This window comes from Caloenas nicobarica, chromosome 10, assembly GCF_036013445.1.
Source record: "Caloenas nicobarica isolate bCalNic1 chromosome 10, bCalNic1.hap1, whole genome shotgun sequence".
Taxonomy (NCBI): domain Eukaryota; kingdom Metazoa; phylum Chordata; class Aves; order Columbiformes; family Columbidae; genus Caloenas; species Caloenas nicobarica.
Genome location: NC_088254.1, coordinates 8056324 through 8079411, shown reverse-complemented (window position 1 = coordinate 8079411; position 23088 = coordinate 8056324). Strand labels below are relative to the sequence as shown.

The following is a 23088-nucleotide window of genomic DNA, read 5'->3' as shown; positions in this document are numbered from 1 at the left end:
GAGCAGAAGAGCTTCTGAACAGGTTAGTGAAGATTCTTAGTCAGAAAAAAAAAAGTCCCAGTCCAACTCCCAGTTCTTTCCAAGACATAGTAATGCTTAAGTTCAAAATGGACTAGACGCTCTTCAGACTAATAAAGATCCTACAAATGTAAATAGAGTTTAGGTATACTAATCAAGTGGGGAAAAAAAGCACATACCCAATACTGTACTTCCATTCCCCCACCAAGCTACATTTACCCTTACAGCTGATGTACATTGTATTACTGGGCAAAACTGCTTGATTTGGCATTGCCAACTCTCTAATTTTATCACAAATCTCATGATACTTGTTATTTTTCTTAAAATCCCTGTTTCTTAAGCCATATTATTATCTGGGCAACACAGTTTTTATGGGAGAAAACATATAGCACCCTGTACACAGAGAAAACGTTATAAAAATTCAAGGCTTGAAAACCAGAAGGAAAATAAAAAGAACACAAACCACATTCTTTTTACAAGTAGATTTATGAGCGGCACAACTGATGAAGCCTGGTTTTCTATGGCTTTTTATCTTGTGGTTGATTCTCTGATGTTTAACAAGGTGCTAAGTCTAGACTAAGACTAAGTCTTTCCTACAGCTATGCATTTCCAACAGCTTCTTCCCCGTACAGATCCCAGAGAGTCTAAAAAGGAGTTTGAGCTCTTTCTACAGTTTTTTCATTCACTGAGAGTTCTACCAGGATCTGTCTCAAGAAGGAGAGGAAGAGGGAGGCAGAGACAGTTTTTCTTTATGTGACTCGAGTTTCTGAAATACTGATGAAACAGCCTTTTTAAAGCAAAGCAATAGAATCATCGAATCATTTCAGTTGGTAGAGACCCTCAGGATCATCAAGTCCAACCATAACCTAACCTAACTCTAGCACTAAACCATGCCCCTAAGAACCTTGTCTAAATGCCTTTTAAACCTCTCCTGTTCCAACGCCTGACAACCCTTAACAAGTATTCAATTAAGTCAGTATAAATTCAGACAAAAAAACCCAACGACCCATTGAATATCTGCAAAACCCCAAGTATTTAGTATTTTTGATGCTGGGAATAAAACTCTCATGTCCCAAAGCATTTTATTTTTAAAAGTAATGTTTTCCGCATGACATGTCATATTTTACATCATAATTGGCTCTATTTTATACTCATGGTGGATTGGCTACAGGACAACAGGGTAGATAGTAAAACAACAGGTGCAATTTATAAAGCAGTGCAGCCTTTGTGCAAAGCAAATAAACATTTAAAATAAGGTATACATATCAGCACCTGGTCAAAAATGATAACAATGCAACACTATTGGTGGTAAAGCAGATTATATTTGTTATCTTGCTGTTGGATGGATTTTTCTTGCAAAGGAGGTCATGCTTACACATCACTTTTGAGTAGCAGCAGAAGAATTAGCATTAAGAGATAAAACAGTTGACTTAATGGCAAGGCCCCCAGTGTTTGCCCTTCAACCTCTGCCTTCTCTGTAAAAGGCCTTACGCAAGTCTGTAGGAGACTTAGTTGTCTGCAAGTCCTCTCTTCCTTATCAAGGCTACTTGAACTTGAGCAGCAGAACCAGAAATGAATGGGGAGAGTAGATTAGGTAAGGAAGGGAGAAATACAGACACAGAAACTGTGTGATCACCAAGTTCCCTTAGGGAGACTGACTAAAGAAACCAACAACACTTTTAAATGTAAGAAGATACCAATAACACCAATTTTACGGTAAAAAAATATTCCTTTTTAAGAAATATGCTGTTCCTTTTCGGCTATATGGCAAACCAGTAACGACTGTGTTTAGAAAGTCCTAATCAAAAGCTTTGCAGATTCTCTCATGCCATGTGCCAATTGATCACACAGTATTTACTAATGAAGAATTTAAGCATTTAGAAATAAACGTCAAATGAAGTAAAAAAAGCATAATCTTACATAAGACTGAAAAAAGAAAAAAGGTTAATGTTTTAAATATTGCAATGTCTATACCCCATTCAATTCCATACTAGATTAAAAAAAAATGGTGGTATTTTAAATATACATATATACACAGAAAGCCCTACATTTTACTTCTGAATTTAAGGATCTAGTAAGTTTGATGAAAACAGAAATTTCTTACTGTGATTCTCTTCATATCTAGCTGTCGGAGCTGCATCATATGGTGGAGAATAGTGTGTTTGTACCATGTCTCCTGAGCTATTGGATTGCCATCAAGGGTGATATCTGACAAAGATGAAGAATCAGCAAGGCACAGAATATCCTCAAAACTGTAACCAAAAGAGTTTAAAGTTTTAATGTCATCGAGTAGGAATAATTCTGAGATGGAGAATTTCATTTCTTAAGGATAGAACATTAATGTTTCACTGTACTGAAAAAGCCCCACCCATCAATATTGTGTATGATAAATGAAATGTAAAGTATTTTGAAATACCAAGAGCCGCTGCTGTTTAACTTTTTAATCTCTTCGCATACAGATGAAGAGATACAGAATAAGGAGAACTTGTTAACTACAGGAGTATAGTTTCACCTGAAAAAAAACCTAGAACAGGATACATATCAAGTCATATTAAAAAAATACAAAACAAAACACCAACAAGGTGTATTTGCTATAAAAGCCAGCACGAAAACCATGGAAAATACAAGAAAAAAGCCAACCACGAATACCACAGAATGATCCTGGGCGTTTGCAACATCATTAAATATTGGAAAAAAAAAACCACAATTACAAAAGCATCATATCTTCAAAACAGATCTGTCTGTTGTTCCAAGTTCAGTTTACAAACACTAGCAAGTTGGCTTTTTAGACAACATCTGATTTTGGTTTCTTGACAAAAATAACTGGCCTGGGTAAAATGTATTTAGATATGTACAGCCTATATCATGTTCCTTTCATTGAAGATGGAATGTGAAAAAAAGCAGTTGACTCAGATATAGTATTTTTAAAACAGCAGAGAACTATTTAACTAGATTTCAAAAAAGCAGAACAGTATAGAAAAAAACATGACTCCCCAATACTTTTTAAGAAATTGATTACAGTGTATAAACGTAGAACCATGCTGCCATCCTTAAGCACTTCGGCCTTCAAAAGTTGAGTCTGTGTTATAAAGTTAAGTGGAAGTGGAAAGCATGAAATAATTTGACTTGGTACTTTTGAGAATGGAGTGAAAGAACTCCTCAAAATTACAAAACAATCAATGATGATCACACTAAAATATAAACAGAGGATCACTTTATTTGATCAACAACTACTTAATGACATTCTGAAATAGGAGACCATTTCTGAAGTGGAAAGTATTTTTTTAATATCTGACAATCTTACTGATTGCATAAAGTCATTATAGTTCTCACTTTTAGTGGCAGCAAAAGTCTTCCTCCACTAATACTTGAAAGGATACCAAGCCTTAAGTATGCCCTGAATTTAGGGATCAGAACTCATATGCAGTATAGATGTTCATAGTAAAGACTGTCATTCAATAAAGTGGCAACTGACTTTATCATTGGCATCACTCAGCTTTCAAAAGAGCATACAGTAACCTGCTGAGGACTAATGTTCAGCTGCTAAGGGCTTCAGATCTACCAGAACGTCAGATTATAAAGTGACATATCTCTGAAATATTCTAGGTATTAGCTAAACCAATTTCTGCAACAACAACAAAAAGAAATAAAATATAAAAATAATATTGCCAACTAGCAATCTGTCTGAGCCTGCCAAAGAAAGGCCCAGATACCAACATAAGCTAGCAGAGGCAAAGAAATTACCTAATAAAAATCTCAGAAAAACCCAATGCAATTAGTACAGCATGTGAGTAACTTCTACATGATATACCAAATGGATGCAGCACAAAAATGACAGAGGGAAGTGGAAGGTTCTAGTACCTTTCTGCTTAGTACATTAAAACAATGTCAGAACTGATGGAAAATGAACAATGTACAGATTCCAAGGCAGTGAAGGGGCTTCGCATATCTGAAGAATTGGGTGGTTTGTACATGTGGTTAAGACGACAAGTTTGATTATCATTTTCTGCTTCTTTTTCAGATCCAGTTTCCTTTCCATAAAACAGCTTGTGTAACCACACTTTTGGAAGACCAGGCTGACATTTTACTTAAAACACACACTCAATATGTCCTGAACAGAAAAGATAGCCTTCCCAAATGACACAGAAGCTAGTAAAGCAAACTTGTAAATATGTTAGAATAAGAAAAGACAACTGAATTTCCATTGAGCTAGCATAGATTCCGCTTGACAAATACGAAAATTTCTTAGTCTTCAAAATTAGTTTCAGATAATGTAAAAGCATTAATTTACTGAAAACACTTCCCACTACACATTTAACTAAAAAGTACTTCTGTCATTACATATGATTTACAGGTTTTTAATAAAACAAACCTCTTCAAGAAATTACAGAAGTTGAAAGTTTGCTAGTGTTTTCAAGACCTTCTACTGACACATACTTCTGTGCTTTGAACTTTTCAGTCCTTCAGCATACCAGAACATTCATTCCAGAGCTCTAACAGACGTGCTTGCTCTATGCCACTTTTAGCTGCCCTATTAGCAGCTCAATCATAGAGTAAAACAGTAGTGCAAAATAGCTATAGGTTCACATCTCTGTATACATATATGAAAAACAGAGCTTTAGAAATTCAATGTAGAAAATTTAATACACTATACTTGTCACACTGGCATCCCAATCCTAAGCCAAGCAAAGCTTTCATGTAATACACTTACCCAACAGGCTGCATACTTTACAACCAAGCTCTGTCTGCTTCCCAGCATGCAGGCTGCTGCCAGCCCCAAGTGGGGAGCACTCTGTGTGAATCAGAGGCCACGTCTCAATGGTGTCTCTGGCCTCTGTTCACCACAAAGGAGTCTTTAACCTGCTCATGAAATACAAAGCAGCTGAGAATGATGCTGTGTCAGACTGCCTCAGTCAATCTTATTGAGTGGAACGTCTGCTGCTCTTTCCAAGCAACCTTCTTCTGCAGGAGTCCCACCAAACTACAGCAATCACCTCTACTTCCCTGTCCTACTTTCTTCCTAGATTAATTTATCTTTGCTAAAATGGTAGCTTCAGCAACACCAAAACAATTTGTGACTTGGGGCTAAATTACCAAAGTGTTTTCTGGAAATCTTTTCAGAATAGATAAGTTTTACATCTTGTGTGCATTCTCAGAGTCCCTGCATCCAATGCTCCCCTTTGCCAGAGGGGATGCAAACCCACTTCTCCCACCTCATACGAGAACATGACAATTACTAAGCAGCAGAATATTTTGGAGTGGTGTAAGCTCATCCTCCACCAATGATACACTTTCACATCCACACATTTAGCAGGCAAGAACAGGTCACAGGAAGACAGTTGATCTTTTTCTATCATTTGCATCAATGAAGTTTTTAAAGTATGTTCCATAAATGGAAAAAGCTCTGGAGAAGAGAAGGAAGGCAACATACTCGTTGCAGTCTGGCAGAACACCCAAGAAGGAACTGTATGTTCAAAAAACATTCAAAGAAGAAAGCTTGGGTTTTCCCAGGTTTCTAACCACTGAACTACTGATGAAAACAGATGTTACCGCAGTCAGCGTTTCATTCCACTTGACTGCTTTTGTTCAACTATTTGAAAACATACTCATAAGTTTTCATTCTGCTGAGAAAAAAAATATTATTGATTTTATTAGGCTGAGAACATTCCTTCTCTCAGGTTTCCAATTCAGTAACCAAATGAAGAACAATTACATGTCCTTGAGCTGGTATCCAACTTTTTTCACGTGGCTAGACAACACACCTTACTAAATGAAAAAGTCACCGTAGTGCTGACTTGGACAGCAGCATAACAGTGAAAATATTTATTTTGTTTCTGAGATTAAAAAATAGTCTTCCCTGGTTTCACATTTCGAAATATGAGCAATAACCATCTCCTCGAATCTCAGTGGTATATCTTCCACTTATATCCACTGTAATCTCTTTCTAGTACCACACGACAAACTCAAAACAGGATTTCTTCCCCTTCTTTATGACTAGTTCTGGAGATAACTATTACCTTCAGCCAAGAGGTATGAACACCTTCAGTTTGTAGCTGCTAAATTTTTTGGGGCCAAAGGCCGAAGTAGGACTTCTTTCGTTTCAGATCAGCATCAACTTTTACAGGGTTCGGTTTTAGCTTATATTAATTTTGCCAATACATCCTTTTTCACTAAAAGCTCTGCAGAGAAGCAGCAGCATTCTGAGGCCTCCTCTGAAGCATGAGGGAAATAGAATGTCAGTGATTAAACCCATGACAGATTCTCATGTCTTAGTGACCATTTTTAAAAGGCATTTCCAAATCTTTTACTGAAATATTAATTCATACATGTCAGTATTTATCAATTTATCACTCAAGGATTTTTGCTGACATACAAAAATAGGAAGCAGCAAAAACTTCCATGGGAGTACTGCCTCAAAAATACTACTTTTTTTTTAATGACCACTAATAAAATATTTTAATGAACCTGTAACACAAGTATATCCAGGTTTTGACACTATACTTTGTTGTTTGTTTCCACTTGCAGGTTTTCTCTATGGAACCACAGATAAATGAATTAGAATATCTGTGTATCGATTTGATCGTCTAAAAGAAAAGTTAGTTGTATAGAAACAGCTGCTTCTAGGGAAAATAATTTTTTAAATTACCATATGGCACAGAGTAAAACCAGGTAAGCAACTCACAAAACCACACAAAATCATGTAAAAGGGTTGTATGAGTGTTCAGAAGTAGCACAGCAATTCACTAGTATTATGGTTGCATGTAACTTTTTCAGTCAGTTCAAAAAGTATCAAGCCAAGTATCAGAACAGAGATAGTCAATAGTATACTTTTACATTTAATCACTTTCCTGTTAGACATATCTACTACATAAATCAAAATCAGGATTTTTTTTTTTTTAGCCTTCAAAACGGCTATATGCAACGGCAGGTTATTTTTTCAAAAACCCAAGCTAAATATGATCATAGAAAGAAATTTTTCTTTTTTTTTTTTTTTTTTTAAATGTCTGGTAAATAAAGAGTTAAACTGATCCATCCACCTACCTACCCACAGAAGTATACAAATTTTACAGAAGAGCTATGTCTTTCATTTGACATTAAGATTTTAATTTTATACCTATTCCAACTACAAATTAAAAACAAATTATATATTCACGCGAGTGTTCTAAGTAAGTATTTCTAGCTTACATGAAAACTAAGACTAGATCTATCAATAGTTCAACTGAAGCCAAATGAATAAACAACAAGCATGATAAAGTACCAAGAAGCAAGCTACTGATTACATAGTTTGAGAAATGCACTTTAAAAACCTCACAGAAAAACTGAAACCTTTTTCCTTCTTTGATCACTGTAAAAATAACATGAATTTGCATAAAACAATGTGAGAAAGGAGTCAGAAGGCTACACAAAATATATATACACCGAGTATATAAAAAAGGAATTCCACTGACTGCAGTGATGCTCCCTGATGGTAAGGGAGCCAGCTACTGCAGTCCCCTCAGTGTTCTTGCCAAGCTAAGAAATTGTTTAGAAAAATGGAAATAAAAAACACGGTTCAATTCTGAAAATTATTCAAGAGAGGCAAAATGCTAACCTCATCTCTAAGAGATTAATTAAGGGAAGAGCATATTAAAGATTCTTGCAGTTCATCTCTGATTTTTTTTAAATGCTTAATACCCATGAGCTCTACTGCATTGTTACTTTAAGAACCTAATGAACACAGACAAGTAGGTTGGAGCTGTCTGCAAAAACCATAATGCAGGTCAACTTAAAATATTCAAGTACCTATTACAATAAAAGCTCGTACTAAGTATAACATTTTATAGAGAAAGCAGATGCCACAAGAACTGCACAGTACTTCCAGTAATTAGAACATGAAGCATCTTTCCCCTATCCCACATTAAATTCTTTGATTCTAAGCAGAGAAGGCTGGTTGTAACTAAAGGGTAAAATAAAAAAGACATACCAAATTGAAGATAATACAGGCACTTTTTTTTTCTCTTTAATATTGGCACTAGTATAAATGCAGACTCCAAAAAATGCATGAATATGAAAAAGCACAGAACACAAACATTTCTATTTATAACGAAAAGCACTTAGTTACTTGAAACTATAAAAGCCCTGCTTTGAAAGTTGAGCTGTTCTGCTTCTGCCATCTGGTTTTAAAGGGAAATAGCCCTAAATATACCTTTCAGACTTTATTAATATATGGACAAGTAAAATATAAGCACAAAATCTAATAATCATAAGCAGAAGCTGACTCAGCAGTTTGTGTAACTCTATAAATACAGTGATTTTAAGTTAAATATAAGATGTATCTTGTGTACTGTTGCTTTAACAGACATGCAGTTTAATAGTAAAACAACATATTTACAAAACTATTTTTAAAATTTGATCATTGTAAACAAAATGATAACTTTAAAATTAAAAATACAAGTTTCTTGGTAGAATATTCATAGTACAACTACATTTAAATGCAAAGGTCTTCAAGAATTTTTTATATTTAAAGAAAATACTCAATGGCTTGATTATGCTGCTATGTCAAAACAAAATCTGCATTCATAGTGTTTGAATTAGAATTTTCATTTTAATGAAATACAGCTCCAATAGCATACTTCGAATTACTGATAGGAAGCAAACTGCTATTTCCCTTACCTAGATATATTGTTGAAGCTGAGGAAGAGATGCTGGAGACAGGGTAAAGTATCCACATCTTTCTAGAAGGAAAGATAGAGGCATAAATTCAGTAGCTGAAAGTAGCTTTTGAACCTCTCTGCTTTGCCTGATGAAATACTGCCATTTCTATATGCTATAACCTTGCTGCAACATTGATTTCTGTTGAACGTGCAGCTCCATTTCTCCCTAGTGCAGACCGCAAGGGAGTGTTTCAGTGCAGATATCTACTCTGCAGAACAAGCTGCATCACTTGCAAAGCAAATGCTGCTAAAGAAAAGAGGATAAGGCTGCTGCTGGTTTCTGAACAGGCTTTTGGGAAATAAGCCAAGGTGCTGTCTCAGCATTTACACTGTAGGATAAACACACTTAAATTAAGAAAAAAAAAAGTTCATTTTATGATCCTGCTGAAATAAGGTTTTTGAAGTGCAATATATCAGTGGAATTAGCACTACCAAACAGCAGTGACTCTTCTGTCAGAGAATGATCTGAAGGACTCTATCACCTTTACAATTAAAATTTATAAGGAGGAATGAGTTTCCAGAACGAGTACTTGTGAATTTAATATATGCCACTAAAGACCTTTGCAGAAAATCTTTAAATAGCAAATAGCTCAAAAATTAGTAAAATGAAATACATCAAGTAAGATCATATTGCAGCAGATTCCGAACAGCAATACAAAAGTACTGCAGCTTTTATTTTTTCAAGGTGTTTATCCTCAAAAAAAGTTAAAATAAGTTTAAGTAAAGAAATACATATACATTGTTGCACACAAAGACAACACCTATCATCAAAATAAGAAAAATACTTTATTCTAGGAAAGAGCCATATCTTTACTTTAGTTATCAGACAGTATGACATGTCCAAGACGTGATTTCATGTGATTTAAGAGTTCTTCTCTAGAGGAAGGAGAGTTAGTATCATACTTGTTAAAATCACCATCCACTTAGAAACAAAACAAAAAACCTCATACACATACAAAACACCATCCTATTAGAATTTAACCACAGTTAAAAAAAAAAAAAAGTACCCCTGCGCAGAACATCATTTTCTGAAACACTGTCTCTGGCCAGGAATACTAAAACATACAACTGAGATACAGGACAGAGTCCAAGTCTGTAACTCACTAATTTAAATTTCCTGCTGACTCTTCATTTGTGGCAACAGTAAGCAAGGAAAAAGTATGAGCTACACCTGAGAGGAGCAAAAAGGTAGCAGAATTCTAGGTAAGATAACTGATGCAGGGGGAAAGTACAGTAACAGAATCAGCAATGAGCAGAAATTTCTTATTTTTGAAGTGTAAAAACAATTCACATATGGCAAGTAGCAGAAATTCAAGAAAGGAAAGGCTCGGCAGCAATAGGAGACCAAGAACTAAAGGAAGTATGAAGGCCAGAAAAATATAGCTATTTAAGTAGACTTTCTGCATTATTTTAAAAAGCATTTGTTCAAATGATCTACTTGCCATGCCTGAACTACAACTCAAATCGTAAAGTAAAAAGCTTTGATTTTTAGAACATAAAGACTTACAATGCTAGGTTAAAGTGTCAATTGGAAAATTCTGGTTTTAAGATCTATACCTATTTTCTCTGCATTTGCCTCAGAAATATTCATAAGGAGATTAAATTTAAGATGGGTCTGACTGCTTAGTTGAACTACAGAAATTAAGCTAGGGTTTGTTTCCAGCAAACAAAGTTGTATTGAAGAAAAGCCTCTAAATTTGTATGCTAGAACCACAAAGCTGCTTCAGAATCCTTTTCGTCTCGGAGAGCTGTCAAGATTTGAATCACTACCAGTGATCACATTTAAACAAAATAACACCAAAAATAAATTGCTTTTTGTTTCACCTTTATGTTGTAAGAATAAGTATGGCAGTAGAACAAGATAAGCAACACAAGATAGGAAAATGCAAGATTTCACAAATCTGAAGTGCTGATATGATTTTTAAAAGTTACAGTAATAGTGCATTTTGTTAAAAGCAGAAGAAAAAGGGGGGGGTGCGCGGGGAGAAAGACATGAGTTTTGTTCCTTACTATAGCAGAGACTTGATTATGACGAAGGTTGAGCTCTGTGAGCGAATCCAGTCCGTTAAGGTTTTCTACAATGGTTAGGAGGTTTCTGGCAAGGTTTAACACTCTCAGTTCACTCAAATGACTGATGTTTTCTATTTTAGTAATCTGTGAAAGAGGTATAGTTATAAACATGCATACTGTGTTTTATATAGATATATGATACATGTAGCAGATACTTTTTTTTAAGTATACACGTACAATCAACTTAATACAGCAGTGTGCTTCCCGTGTTTTTTTCTAAACCATGATAATCATGTCAGAAATGGCTGAAAACAAGCTACAGTCTGCTAGAGATTAAGTACTAGTACGCACTAATACCTTTCTAGTAATGCTGCAGTAAAATCAGACAATACTTCCTTCTGTATCAGAAATGAGGTTATTTCAGCCATGCTGTTCTGCAGCAAACTCAAAGACACCATGAACCTCAGGTGACACTGATGATATCATGGTATGCCAAAATGGGAAAATTCCGTGTGTAGTTGATCCTTAATTTGCCTGCAAAGGTACTCAAACACACATCCAAACATCCTGGTACCTACACTACAAGAATATGCAGCATTGTTATCTCCCTACCATCACAGAACTCTGCACCAATTTCCCTTCATGCCTCTTCAAAAGCCAGTAGGAGCATTCACAACTCTATCTACAGGAGCTCCACAGACAAGACTTCCCAGCAGGTGACGAGGACAGGAACTTGCTGTGAGTCAGGGGCAAGGAGCAGCCACAGCCCTCTGGAGAAGAATGCAATTATTCTGAAATGGGAACTTGCAAGGAAGTTTTACAAGCAGGTGCTTGCTGGAATCAGAAAGACATGCTCAAAAGTTAGAAAACAAAGCAGCAGCCTCCTTAGTTTCGATACACAGTGCGTTTGCTTGACAGTCCCCAGCACTTCTTCAGCAGCTCCTGGCTTCCTGTGGTTAGAAAATGGAGGGATCAAATAAAGTGACTAAACTACAGTAAACAGGGAGCTGCCCAAAGTTTCTTTTTATACTTAATACCCTATTTTAAAGATCCAGGAGATCCAACCAAAAATAAAACATGTATTTATATAGAAGGGTAATAATAGCTACTGCCCCTTAATATTATTTTTGACTTCTAGAAATGCAACTGTATTTTACAAAGGCATTCATCACTCTGTTAACACAATCTGGGTTCATTTTCTGTTGTTTGTATTTCTCAGAGTGATCCACTCAAGGACCTCTATCCAGATAGTTATTTCTCATCGTGGTCTGTGATCTGTCCTCCAGCATCTATCCAGACATTTACAGAGAACTTGCACACAGCAATGTATCATGGCGAAGAATGAAGTATTGTCACTGCTCAGGAGGATATTCTTATCATATTCTAGCGAAGCCCATGCTACATGGCAGAAAGAAGGCAGCAGGTTATCTTGCAAGAAAGACTTCAGCCTTCCGCAAAAAGTGGCAGGGCATGCAAGGATGCAGTGTACAAAGCTAGTAGCAAGTATAACGAACGCCCTTTCAATTAGGGTGACCAGCTGCTGGACCACGGTACGCTCCCTTGAACACCCTGGACTCAAGCACACTATTCCTCCTCCAAGCTGCCAACAGCAGCTGGATGCAGACAAGCAAGATAGCGACTGGTGTCACACACCTGCCCAGTGATAAGGAACTTTCTGATGCTTTAGACCAGCACAAATCTGGCTGTGCCAATTTCCAGAAAGTGTCTAGCAGCTCCTGGAATGGGAGAAGAGGTAAGGCAGCTATTATTTAACAGTTTGAGAACACATAATGTTGTTGTTAGTTTTCATATATATATACACACACGTGTGTGTATGTATCTCTAAGTCTGACATATGGCTTGAATATGCTGCTATAAGTACTTCAGCAATGTTTCCATTAAAAAGTGTACAAAAGTAGATAGGACACCCAAAATTAAATAACATCTTAAACCAACTTTTGATTCAACTGCTATTTAAACTATTACATGTCCACTTACGTGTATTACACACAGAAAATAAAAATTATCAGGATACAAAAATATTACAGCAAAAGGAACAAAAATTACCACCATTAAGAACAATATATTTAGACAGAAAGACTTGTACAAGCAAAGCCAAGAACAGATGGGCAGCGTGAAGAGCTCAGACCTCTGCAGATGTCTGCTTAGCTACAACTACAGCATGCCACAATGTAAAACGTTAATCCTGGCATTTTACCGCTATTGCAAAGACAATGATTTCATTGGTGATGTATAAAGATAAAACTTAGCAAAGTGATAAAGAGTAAAAATAGCTTTGCTGGATTTTTTCCGTTTCAGTTATGCATTAGATAATCGATAGTGGATTAGATAACAAGCCATTATCACCTGTTTTTAGAGGATTCAAATAACATTTCTTTTACTAAAAAGAAAGTATGTCTTATGACTATTTTCTATTATTAATTATAAATAAACAAGGATTATTATCAATCATTTTTAATTGCTTTTTCAAATAGGTAAGTTGAAGACTTTAGTTGTAAATATTGTCATTATTCTATTTTTTGTTCGCTTTTATGTTTGAATACTTAGCTATAAAATAGATTTGTTTCATAAGGGATTTTTGTGCACAGCATTCGCTCATCAAAAATTAAACTGCACAAAAGTTGTGTCTTAACACACATTTCTGTGATTATGGAAAAGAAGGCAATGCCTGAAAAATCAAATTGCCTTTTTTTTTTTTACTTATATTCTTGAACTTTTGACAAGGAAAATGATTCACAAGACTTAACAGAACACAAAAAATAACTCTAACGACTTTTTAAAATGTGAAGCACTATAGAATAAATTTCATTCTAAAAGTTAGAACGAAATTCAAGTTCAACTTGACTCAGTTTTAATGCATTAGTTCACTGGAAGATAAAGCAAAATCAATTTTTACCCTACCTAAAATAAAAAGGTTTTAAAGAGACTTATATGGAACATATAACATTTATACTATTCACCTTGACAGCAATGATCAAGCCAACGATGGGCACTCTCTCCATAGACTACTCAAGAGTGCTTGGAAGTGCACTACTGAGAAATTAAATGTTTAGTTCAAAATTAAATGTAAGTTGTAGTGCATTAAATATACCATGCACACAACCATGTGCAGGGTCTCTGAATGATGTAGCACTATATGTCCATATTAGCAGGTTAATAACCATAGAAACAGAGACTCTATATAAAAATTTAATTAAATGTTATTCAGATGGTGTATTTTCTTACAAATTTTTACTGTGCAGTGTTAAAATCAAGAGCCTTAATAAATCATGTAGGAAAATACACAAAGAGAAGTAATATGACAATGGAATTCACATTTTGTTCTTTTTGTAAAGTGTAGGCATTGAGTGTAATATTTCATTAGGCATTACATTGATTTTTTTTAACCTTCTTTTTGATATTTATTACGCAAAAGGATTTTCTTTAAGTAGCAATGCATTAAAAAGCTTGATTTGGAAAAAAAAAAAATCATGCAAGGTTTATCACTAAGCATGATGGAACACTGCAGCTCAGTGTTCTAAAGTATATCCAGTTCCCAGTACGTTTCTCACTTTGGCAGAAGTCTCAAAGTTCAGACCAAACCATATTATCAAAAAACCCCATCGCCCAAATAAATCAAAATATTTTCTCAAAAGTGAGCAAAATTGAAGTTTTCCTCCTTCTGTTTTTCCTCACCTCCAGCCTCTTGGAAAGATTCCAGTCTTAGAGGTTTCACAATCTGCATTCCATCTACAGGATTGATTTACACCCCAAGAGAGAGGGAGGGACAGACTGAAACAGGAATCTAGCTTTCCTCTTAACTGCTGCTACTCCGTGAACATTAACAAAAATAATTTATAGCTATGCTCTAGCACCGCGTTCTTGAAAAATAAGATCAACAATATTGATATTCTGGCCATATCCTATTTGAGTGTTTATATTCTGCATCTATTGAGAGCAACTGCTGAGATTTCTTACCTTTCATAGAACCACCACGTATGAGTTAACATTTTTTGCTAGTCTAATGCATTTCAAATACCTTTAATATAACTCGTACACAAGATTTAATTGTTCAGTTATTCTCTGGGATCAGAGGTAAGATGTAAGAGATACTGTGCATTATTAACAATAGCTTTGAACACCAAAAAAAAGAATTATTGCAAGCACCTTAAAATATTCTTGTAGTAAATTAAAGTGCTGAAGTAAGAATGAAAACTATTCAGTCAGTTATTATGTAACTGATACTACACACCAGATATTTCAGTATTTTATTGTAAATATGTCCTATAGCATATACAAACCATAAAGCGGAAACATGGTAGTTAAAAGAACAATACTTTTCTCTTGCCAGATATGTAAGCACCTTCAATGACCTCAGAAAGAACTGTGGAATATCACATTCACTGAAGAGTCAACCTGGTAAAATGACTTGCCAAAAGGCATCAGGAGGATTTACTGGATTTTGCTGTAACCTGCTACATTGAGTTTTATGAATTTGGTGACATTAGAGAAGCCAAACCATGAAAACAAAGACTCTGTTCTCTGTCATAAATCTGTTAGCAGTAGTAATACGACTATAGCAATTATATTCCATAGTATATGGTAATAATAATATTATTGTTGCTAGGCAATATCACTTAAATAGCAGCATTTTACTTAATGACTCTTCTCATCTACTGGAGCCTAACAAAAATGTTAAACCACCTTCTGGAATTGTCCTTCTGACTACAGAGGAAAGCTGCTGATATCAGAATCATCAAATGCAAGTTAACTCCTACCTCAAGTAAACTATATGCAAGCAGCAAATAGAGCTAATTCTCTTCTGTGATGAAGACTGCTTGTCAGATATTCTCACCTTAATAGAACTGTCTTTACTACAAAACAAATTATGCGTCCTCATCTTCTATTAACTAAGAAATGGCAACTCCAAAACACAAAAACTCCAGTCAAAACAGAGCTGCTATGTAAAACAAAGAATAAAAAAGCTGCAAAACAGATTACTGTTCTAATACCTATATAAATATGAACCACAGAGGATGACTTTATAAAACTAAAAAGACAAATCAACAAGTTTGAAGACAACTCATCTATTTCTCAAGAAATAAATTGCCAAAATACCCTATAAAGCAACTTGCGGTCAATCTTTACTCTCAAGCAGTAACAGAATTGATGAATAGAAGCAATCAGCGCAAACTGCACAGAAATGCTCTAATGACTAACAATGCATAATTTCATCAAATGTGTAGAATTCACGAACACCAAAACCACAGAAATACTTCTACCCGAAACCCAAATACACAGTGCCATTCAAGGAGTACTGTAGTAGAATGTTGATTCAGTGCACTACAGCTCAATGAACTGCCACGTTCATCCAATAAAGAGGTTTTTCATAGCTTTACAGGCAACATTTTTGCAATAAAGAATCATCACTTTACTAGAATCCTCAAAATAATTCTCCTTATCTACTATTGTTTTCTTCTATTTCTCCTACCACTAAATAGGAAAAGATAGTGAATTTAATCAAAAGTAACTTTTTTTTTTTTTAAAAAAAAGGGCATTCCCATTCTCCACTGTCAAGCAATTGTATAATAAAGAACACACAAAGAGAGAAATCAGTAAGATGTCAAAACTGTCAGAACAGGAGTCCAGAAAATCCACACACTGGTCTTATATAGTCACAGTAACTGTATGTTGTTTTAAACAGCTCAGTTATAGAACATTTTGTATCACACATGTTTTAAATTTATTTTACTAAAGAATACTATACCCAGCTTGCCCTTAATGCTCCATGCTGCTTCTGACACACCCATTAAACAAGAATCTCCCTCTTCTATGCACTAGAAACAGAAGTGACTGCTTAGTCTCAAATTGGGAAACTGAATAGACCTTAAGTGACCCAAGTCCATTCAGAAGTATGCTTGGACCCATTCTGCTTTTTCCTGTACAAATTTAACTCTTCTGCAGCTATGCAAGGAATCTTGTTTTGTAAGATCACCAATAGTAGAAACAATACAACAGTCAATGGGACCTTAAATTCTTCTATGTCTTCTAAGACTGCGTTAGTTTAAGTACACCATAACTACTTATGCTAGATTACTATTCTGTAGGTGTGAATGCTACTATACTCAACTGACTCAGGATTTAAATCACTGTAACTTTTCGAAAGTACAATGCTGAAAGTACAAGAGACTTGATACCAAGATTCAAAATAATATCATACCACTCTTTATTAATTTACTGATTTCTGTGACCTTGAGAGTTGCAAAATTTGCTACCAGTTGCCTTTCAAAAAGCAATAGTTTGGTAAAAGACACAGGAAATGCATTCTGTCTACACAAGAAACATAAATAATCAAGTTATTGCACTGTACCTGATTTCCATGAAGATCTAAAACATCAAGATTTTTTAGGTTCTCCAGATTTGAGATCTTCTTTATTCTGAAAGATTTCAATTATGACATAGATTATTTTTCATACTAGACAAAAACTCATCTTCTGGCTAATAAAAAACTTAGTCATTTCTTCCTACCTACTAAGAGTAACAGAACAACACATTTCTGAACCATGTGAAAAAAAAAGAATGAATGAGCATGCCTTAGACTATCACCTTTCTTTCTGACTGTCAATAACACAATAGCAACAGTACATACATGGCTCTTCTAGGAAGATGAAAAGGGAAGGAATACTTGCACCACTAGAAAACAAAGTCAATAATCCACCTATCCAGCAGCTAATTCCAAATGAGTTTAATGACAGACTATAGTGATACATGCTTTTGAGAGTTTCTTAGAAGAATAAACCTCTTTTTTTTCTTCCCACTTTGTCTTCCAGTGAATTAATGCATTAAAAAAAACCTGAAAGCCACTGTCCCTTTCTAGACAATAAAGATCTCTAGATCTGGCAGTATTTCTTCTCTCCCTGTACAACTTCACAGTCTTAAAGCTTTTCTATCCTGTCCTATTTTCTCAGATTCCAAATCCAGGTTACAATATAGTCAGCATAATTACCTACTGGTTGATGATATTAAACAATCACTTTTATCATGCATTTGCTTTGAGAATAATCAGAGATCACATATAGACCAAGCTGAAAACAAGTTGCTAGCAACTGTGTCTGACTTGTAATCATTTATGTCTAATTCTAACTACTTCCAAACCATACTTCTACATACCCAAACTACACAGCACTCAATGTCGTTACAATTTGGAAAATAATTCCTTAAAGCACCTTAAAATTATAATTCCTATGCCCCAATATTTTGCTATAAACAAAAAAAATTTCTACAGGTGAGATTTTTGATATAAAAGCTATAAGCTCTAGTAACATACTGCACTATTGAAAGTTGTCAGTTTTGAACACAGGCTGAACTAAGAGATAAATTCCTTGTAATCTGCACATAATTGAAGTTTGTTTACCAGTTGTTCCTTTACCAAATATAAAGAAAATAAGGCACCTGAACAAAATCAGAACACAACCCTTAAGTGTGTGAGCAACTCCACAGATACTCCTATTGAATTATTAGAATTAAAGGCTACAAGATTTGGAACTGTATTTTTAGAAAGTAATACAACTAGCAAGTTGCATCTCCCAATAGAACAGAATCAATAAGTAAGCAATAAAATCTGTGATTCGTCTGTCTGATTTTTTACCAGCTACGTACATCAGGCAGAAACACTTTTTACAGGTTATAAAGAATCAGTGAATATTTTACATGATGCAAAAAGACATGAATTTAAGAACATGTATTCAACAGCCAATCAGAACAGAAGATTACATGGGTTACATGTAAAATACTTCAGAACTGCTGCCAAAATCTACATAAGAAAGGAAGTTGCTGAAGAATACAATGAGGAAAAACGGTGGCACTTCCTTGGTGGGATCCCTAACACTTAACTAGTGCTAGGGACGAGCTCACTGGCCTCATAGCCAACATCACAATCTGAAAACTCTGTAATAGACACAATGATAGATCACAGTTGTTATGCCATGAAGAAGTAGGGTGCTTTAAGTTAATTATTTTTACCTGTTCTTTCCTAACAAAAGGACTCTTAGGGATCTCAGAGTTGAAAGCCCACTTATTTCCTCTATCTGATTATCATATAAATCTAAGAAAACAAGATGCTGCAGATTAGAAATATTTTGGATCCGGGTTATAAAGTTATGTTGGAAATTCAAAAGCCGAAGATTATCTTCCCCATCAATAATTGGGCACACTGTCAGTTTTTGTCTGGAAGGAAAAACAAAAATACACATGTCAGTAACAGATTGGTAAGCCACAGAACCTAGGAAAGTATATGACCTTAAGGTAATTAGGTTTGCTAATTAAACTCTGTAAATAAGGCAGTAACGCCTTATTATTAAAAAACCCCACCACACAAAAAACCAAAACCAAACAAAAAACTGTGAAAACACAGCAGAAATGCTTCCAAAATTCTCTGAAAGCCTGGCCTCTTAATCAGAGATCTGCTTGTTACATGAAAACTACATGGAAGTTTTGTATTGCGACACTATTACAATTTCAACAGACAGAGTCTGCCAATTTTCTCATCAAATACCACATAACCAGCCTGTTTGGACTGGAATTCAAAGTGTTCTGTGTCTATGCAACTTTTCTTTGGTTTATGGAAATTAACATTTGAAATACAAATACATTAAACAACAGGTGTTAATGTGAAAAGTAAAAGATACAGGAAATGATGCTGAAAATGGTTATTCTTATTTTAAGATTATTCCAGAAGGAGTCCTACTGACCTGACAAAGCTTTCTGGACTACATAAACCCTACCCCTGAAAAAAACAAACACCAAACAAACAACCAGCATCACAAAACTACAACAAACAAAACCCATAAACAAACCACAAAAACCCCCAAACAATTAAGTATATTTCAAATAATTTTTTGTGTGTCCGGGTTAAGACCAAAAAAACCACCACCACACACAAAAAAAACCTCCCAAACCAAACAAAACACTCTACAGTTAATGCATCAGATTAGAAGTAATGAAGACATAGTCTCTGACTCTATAGATTACTTCCATGACCTTGCCTTTGACTCTTAAGCTAGCTCCTTAGCTTACAAGGAAAAGCTCTAACTGCCTCAGATGGCTGCTGTATGGATACATTCATCACGAGGGCACTCATACCGAATCTCTCTATGGGACACAGTTCTCTCAAAACCACACACATAAAAACCAAGAAAGCAAAACCCCCAACTCACACCATTGACCAAGGCATTACTGGGTTACTCATCACTTAAGATCATCAGGCACAAGAGTGGCAAGCTATGGTGTGTGTGCTCCATTGCCTTCTCACCTTTCCAGGGTAAGTCTATCAGAGTTCAGTATTTTTTCTTCAGCAGTACGTTGCAATACAGGAAATGTTATCGATGAACTGCTCCCAAAATTTGTGTTATCTATCAGAAAAATCATACAGAGAATATATTAACTACTTCTTTGTAAAATAATTTCATTAACTACAGATAATAAAAGCAGAATTTCCTTTCCTGTTAAAAGTAAAGAGTTACACAGTACAAAGTGCTTTTTGCCTTCATTCAGTACTCCTCATTATCAGTTTTCTTTCCTGCCATTTTTTGTTTACAGCTACATCCATCAAAGTACATCTATTGGTCTCATATCTAGAGTTTTTTGTATCAACAATTTGTTGTAAGTAGATATTTTGTAGATGCTTTTGTTTTGATTACAATTACCATTGATGTTTTAAAGTAAGGTTATATAATTGTTTCACAATTTCAGTACCTGAACTTAAAGAAGATACTACCTAACTCAGCATGAATTCAATGACACAGATCAAGTAGATGTTCACTGAACTAGAAACTAAAGTACAACAACATTGAAACATTGAAAAAATTGTCTACAGATCCTTCACAGTGGAAAAAAAAAAAAAACCAACTGTGAAGGAAAAAAAAAAATACAGTCAAGACCAAAAATAATCAATTAACCCTGTTGCAAAAGTCTTAAATTAGTTGTGTCTCAGGTTTTTAAGCCAATAAACATGAGACCAGAGACTTAAAAATCAGTCTGAAACATGACAACAGCATAGTGACCTTTTTCATCTAATGTTATTCTCTTAAAGACACGTGAAACATCCCTATTACTGCCCTTTTGCTAAAGAAAGGTTTATAAAAAGCCTATATTTAAATGTCTATATTCTATTTTGGAAATATTTCTACTGGTTTCCTGACAAGGATCTATTGACCTCTCAATACCCAAAGGGAACAGCAGGTAACACTTGCTATTCAGTCATGCGTTCTCACAGCCAGAAGCAGCGCATCATAAAGGTCACAACTTTTCACTGAGATACATAGTTAAAAAAAAAAAAAGCTACTAACAAGAGAAGTTTTCACTGTTACCTGAAGCATGTAAACTAATACTGTGGCTGCTTTGTTGGGATCTAGATTTTGTAGGTGTGTGAACAGAAGACTCGCCAAATCCTGATAAAGAACCTGTATTCTGCTTCAACTCCAAACCAGAAAGTTCTGTCAGGCTGGATGGTACTGGAAGATATATCTGCTTATTATGCACCAAAGGACTTAATACTCTTTGGTCTCCTGTGTGGGGACAAAACCAAACCACAGACTTAAATTTACTACATAACAAGTTGCATAATGTCCCTAAAAATCAACCCATTCTGAACAGCTGTTGGTCTTCAGTCTTTTGCCAAAACGAATAAAAAAATGCCATATTAATTAAAGTGATCTGCTGCCGAAACCAATCACTGTTTTTATATGACAGACAAGCAGCAGCAGTGTGCCAAGAAGCTCCTCCAGGCTTCACTACAGTTAGCAGTGATACCACCAAATATCTTGCTTTTCAAAGTCAAAAGCACAAAAGGAAAAATACCTCTTTGTAACGGGGTTCCAAATTAGAAACTAAAATTGTCTAAATACATTAAAATGTTAAAACATGCAATAAAAATGTTACGGTAGAGAATTGCGTGGCTTCTCAGGGAATGCATAGTATGGCATTTGATAGATTGGGGCTTTGTAGGTAGAAGAAAGGGGTCAGAAGAATGAGGCTCAAAAAGTGATGAAAAACGCTGTCACTCTTACATATTGTAATCATAATACAGTCTTTCTTTACTGTTCAGTTAATAAAAAGATATACAAAAGACAAGCAAACCAAACCCTATTGAACATCACCTTGCCTTCCTGAATAGTTTTTTTCCAGATCATGCTGCAGAAGTCTATTATGGAAAGATGACTGTTCTTTATTTATTCTGAATTCGAACTGTAACACAATATTTAAGACAAATGTTAAAGTTTTCAAATGCATATAATGCCTTTAGACAGACAAACAACACCTTAGTAACAACTACGGCTCTCAGGAAACTCTGCAAATGCTTTAAAAAAATAAAGTAATTGCCCCAATAAAAAAAAGTATTCATTCTATTAAGATCCTAAGATGGAAAAGTTTCAGTGTTGGAAACTAAAATTAAAATATGGAAGTTACCAGCACATTCATATGCAGTTGACTAAATAAAGAAAAAACCACACCACACACCCTGTAAGGAGTACTGCAATTACAGGAGGAAGAGACATACAGATGGAAGCACAAGAAATCATATATATATGCGGTATACATATATATACATAGACATATATATATGTCAAGTTTGCAGCAGTCTATAGTACATCCCCATGGTTTTACTTTATGCATCTTTAATAGGATGAACTAAATTACCAAGACTATAATGTACAACATGTAAGTCAACGTATTACTACTGAAAAAGCAATTCCTATCTGAAAGCATAAAAATTCGGCTATACCATACAATGGCATTGATATACCTATTAAAGAAAAGATAATAATTACTGGTTTGCTTTTGTCTGTTATTGCTGATGTCTGGATAACCAGCTGAAGACCACAATTATTAACCTGCAAGTTGGAAAAAAAAAAATGGAATATTACATTTTATAAAAATGCATATCAACACAAAAAGTTGAATGTAACTTTTTTTTAACAATAAAGGGATTTTCAACTGCAAAAGCTGCAAAGAAAGGAACTATTTTGCAGAACTATTATGAAGAGTACGTCACAGCACTAAGTAACACTAAACTTTTAGCTTAAAAACCCACTGATTTTAGATTTTAAAAGACAATGGAAGTGTGACTTTCATGAGGATGTCATCTTTATCATGAAGAAAACAAATGCGTGCATTTAAATGTGGTAATTTTTTTTTAAAGGCAAAATGTGCTGGTCTTTTAATTGGACTTCCACGACAAACTGTAGCACCCACCTACTAAACAATCACAACGCTTAACGGAAACATTTAGCCAAATGGCTCATATATCCACTGCCCAGCAAACGACAGGAGGCCATAAAAACACCGTAAGGGAAGGTTCCTCACGCCA

At 35.0% G+C, this 23088-nt stretch overlaps 1 protein-coding gene across 1 annotated transcript in view; it reads right to left on the bottom strand.

Annotated features, from left to right (window-relative positions):
* Nucleotides 1–23088, bottom strand: part of LRRC49 (leucine rich repeat containing 49) — a 46409-nt gene that overhangs the window by 22880 nt on the left and 441 nt on the right. The window contains exons 2-10 of the mRNA XM_065641783.1: nt 22550–22612; nt 21878–21965; nt 21089–21286; nt 20032–20131; nt 18744–18947; nt 17092–17158; nt 10722–10865; nt 8671–8732; nt 2123–2270 (exon numbers count right to left, since the gene is read on the bottom strand). Coding sequence (XP_065497855.1) covers nt 2123–2270; nt 8671–8732; nt 10722–10865; nt 17092–17158; nt 18744–18947; nt 20032–20131; nt 21089–21286; nt 21878–21965; nt 22550–22612 — 1074 coding nt within the window. The remainder of the gene's footprint in view (nt 1–2122; nt 2271–8670; nt 8733–10721; nt 10866–17091; nt 17159–18743; nt 18948–20031; nt 20132–21088; nt 21287–21877; nt 21966–22549; nt 22613–23088) is intronic.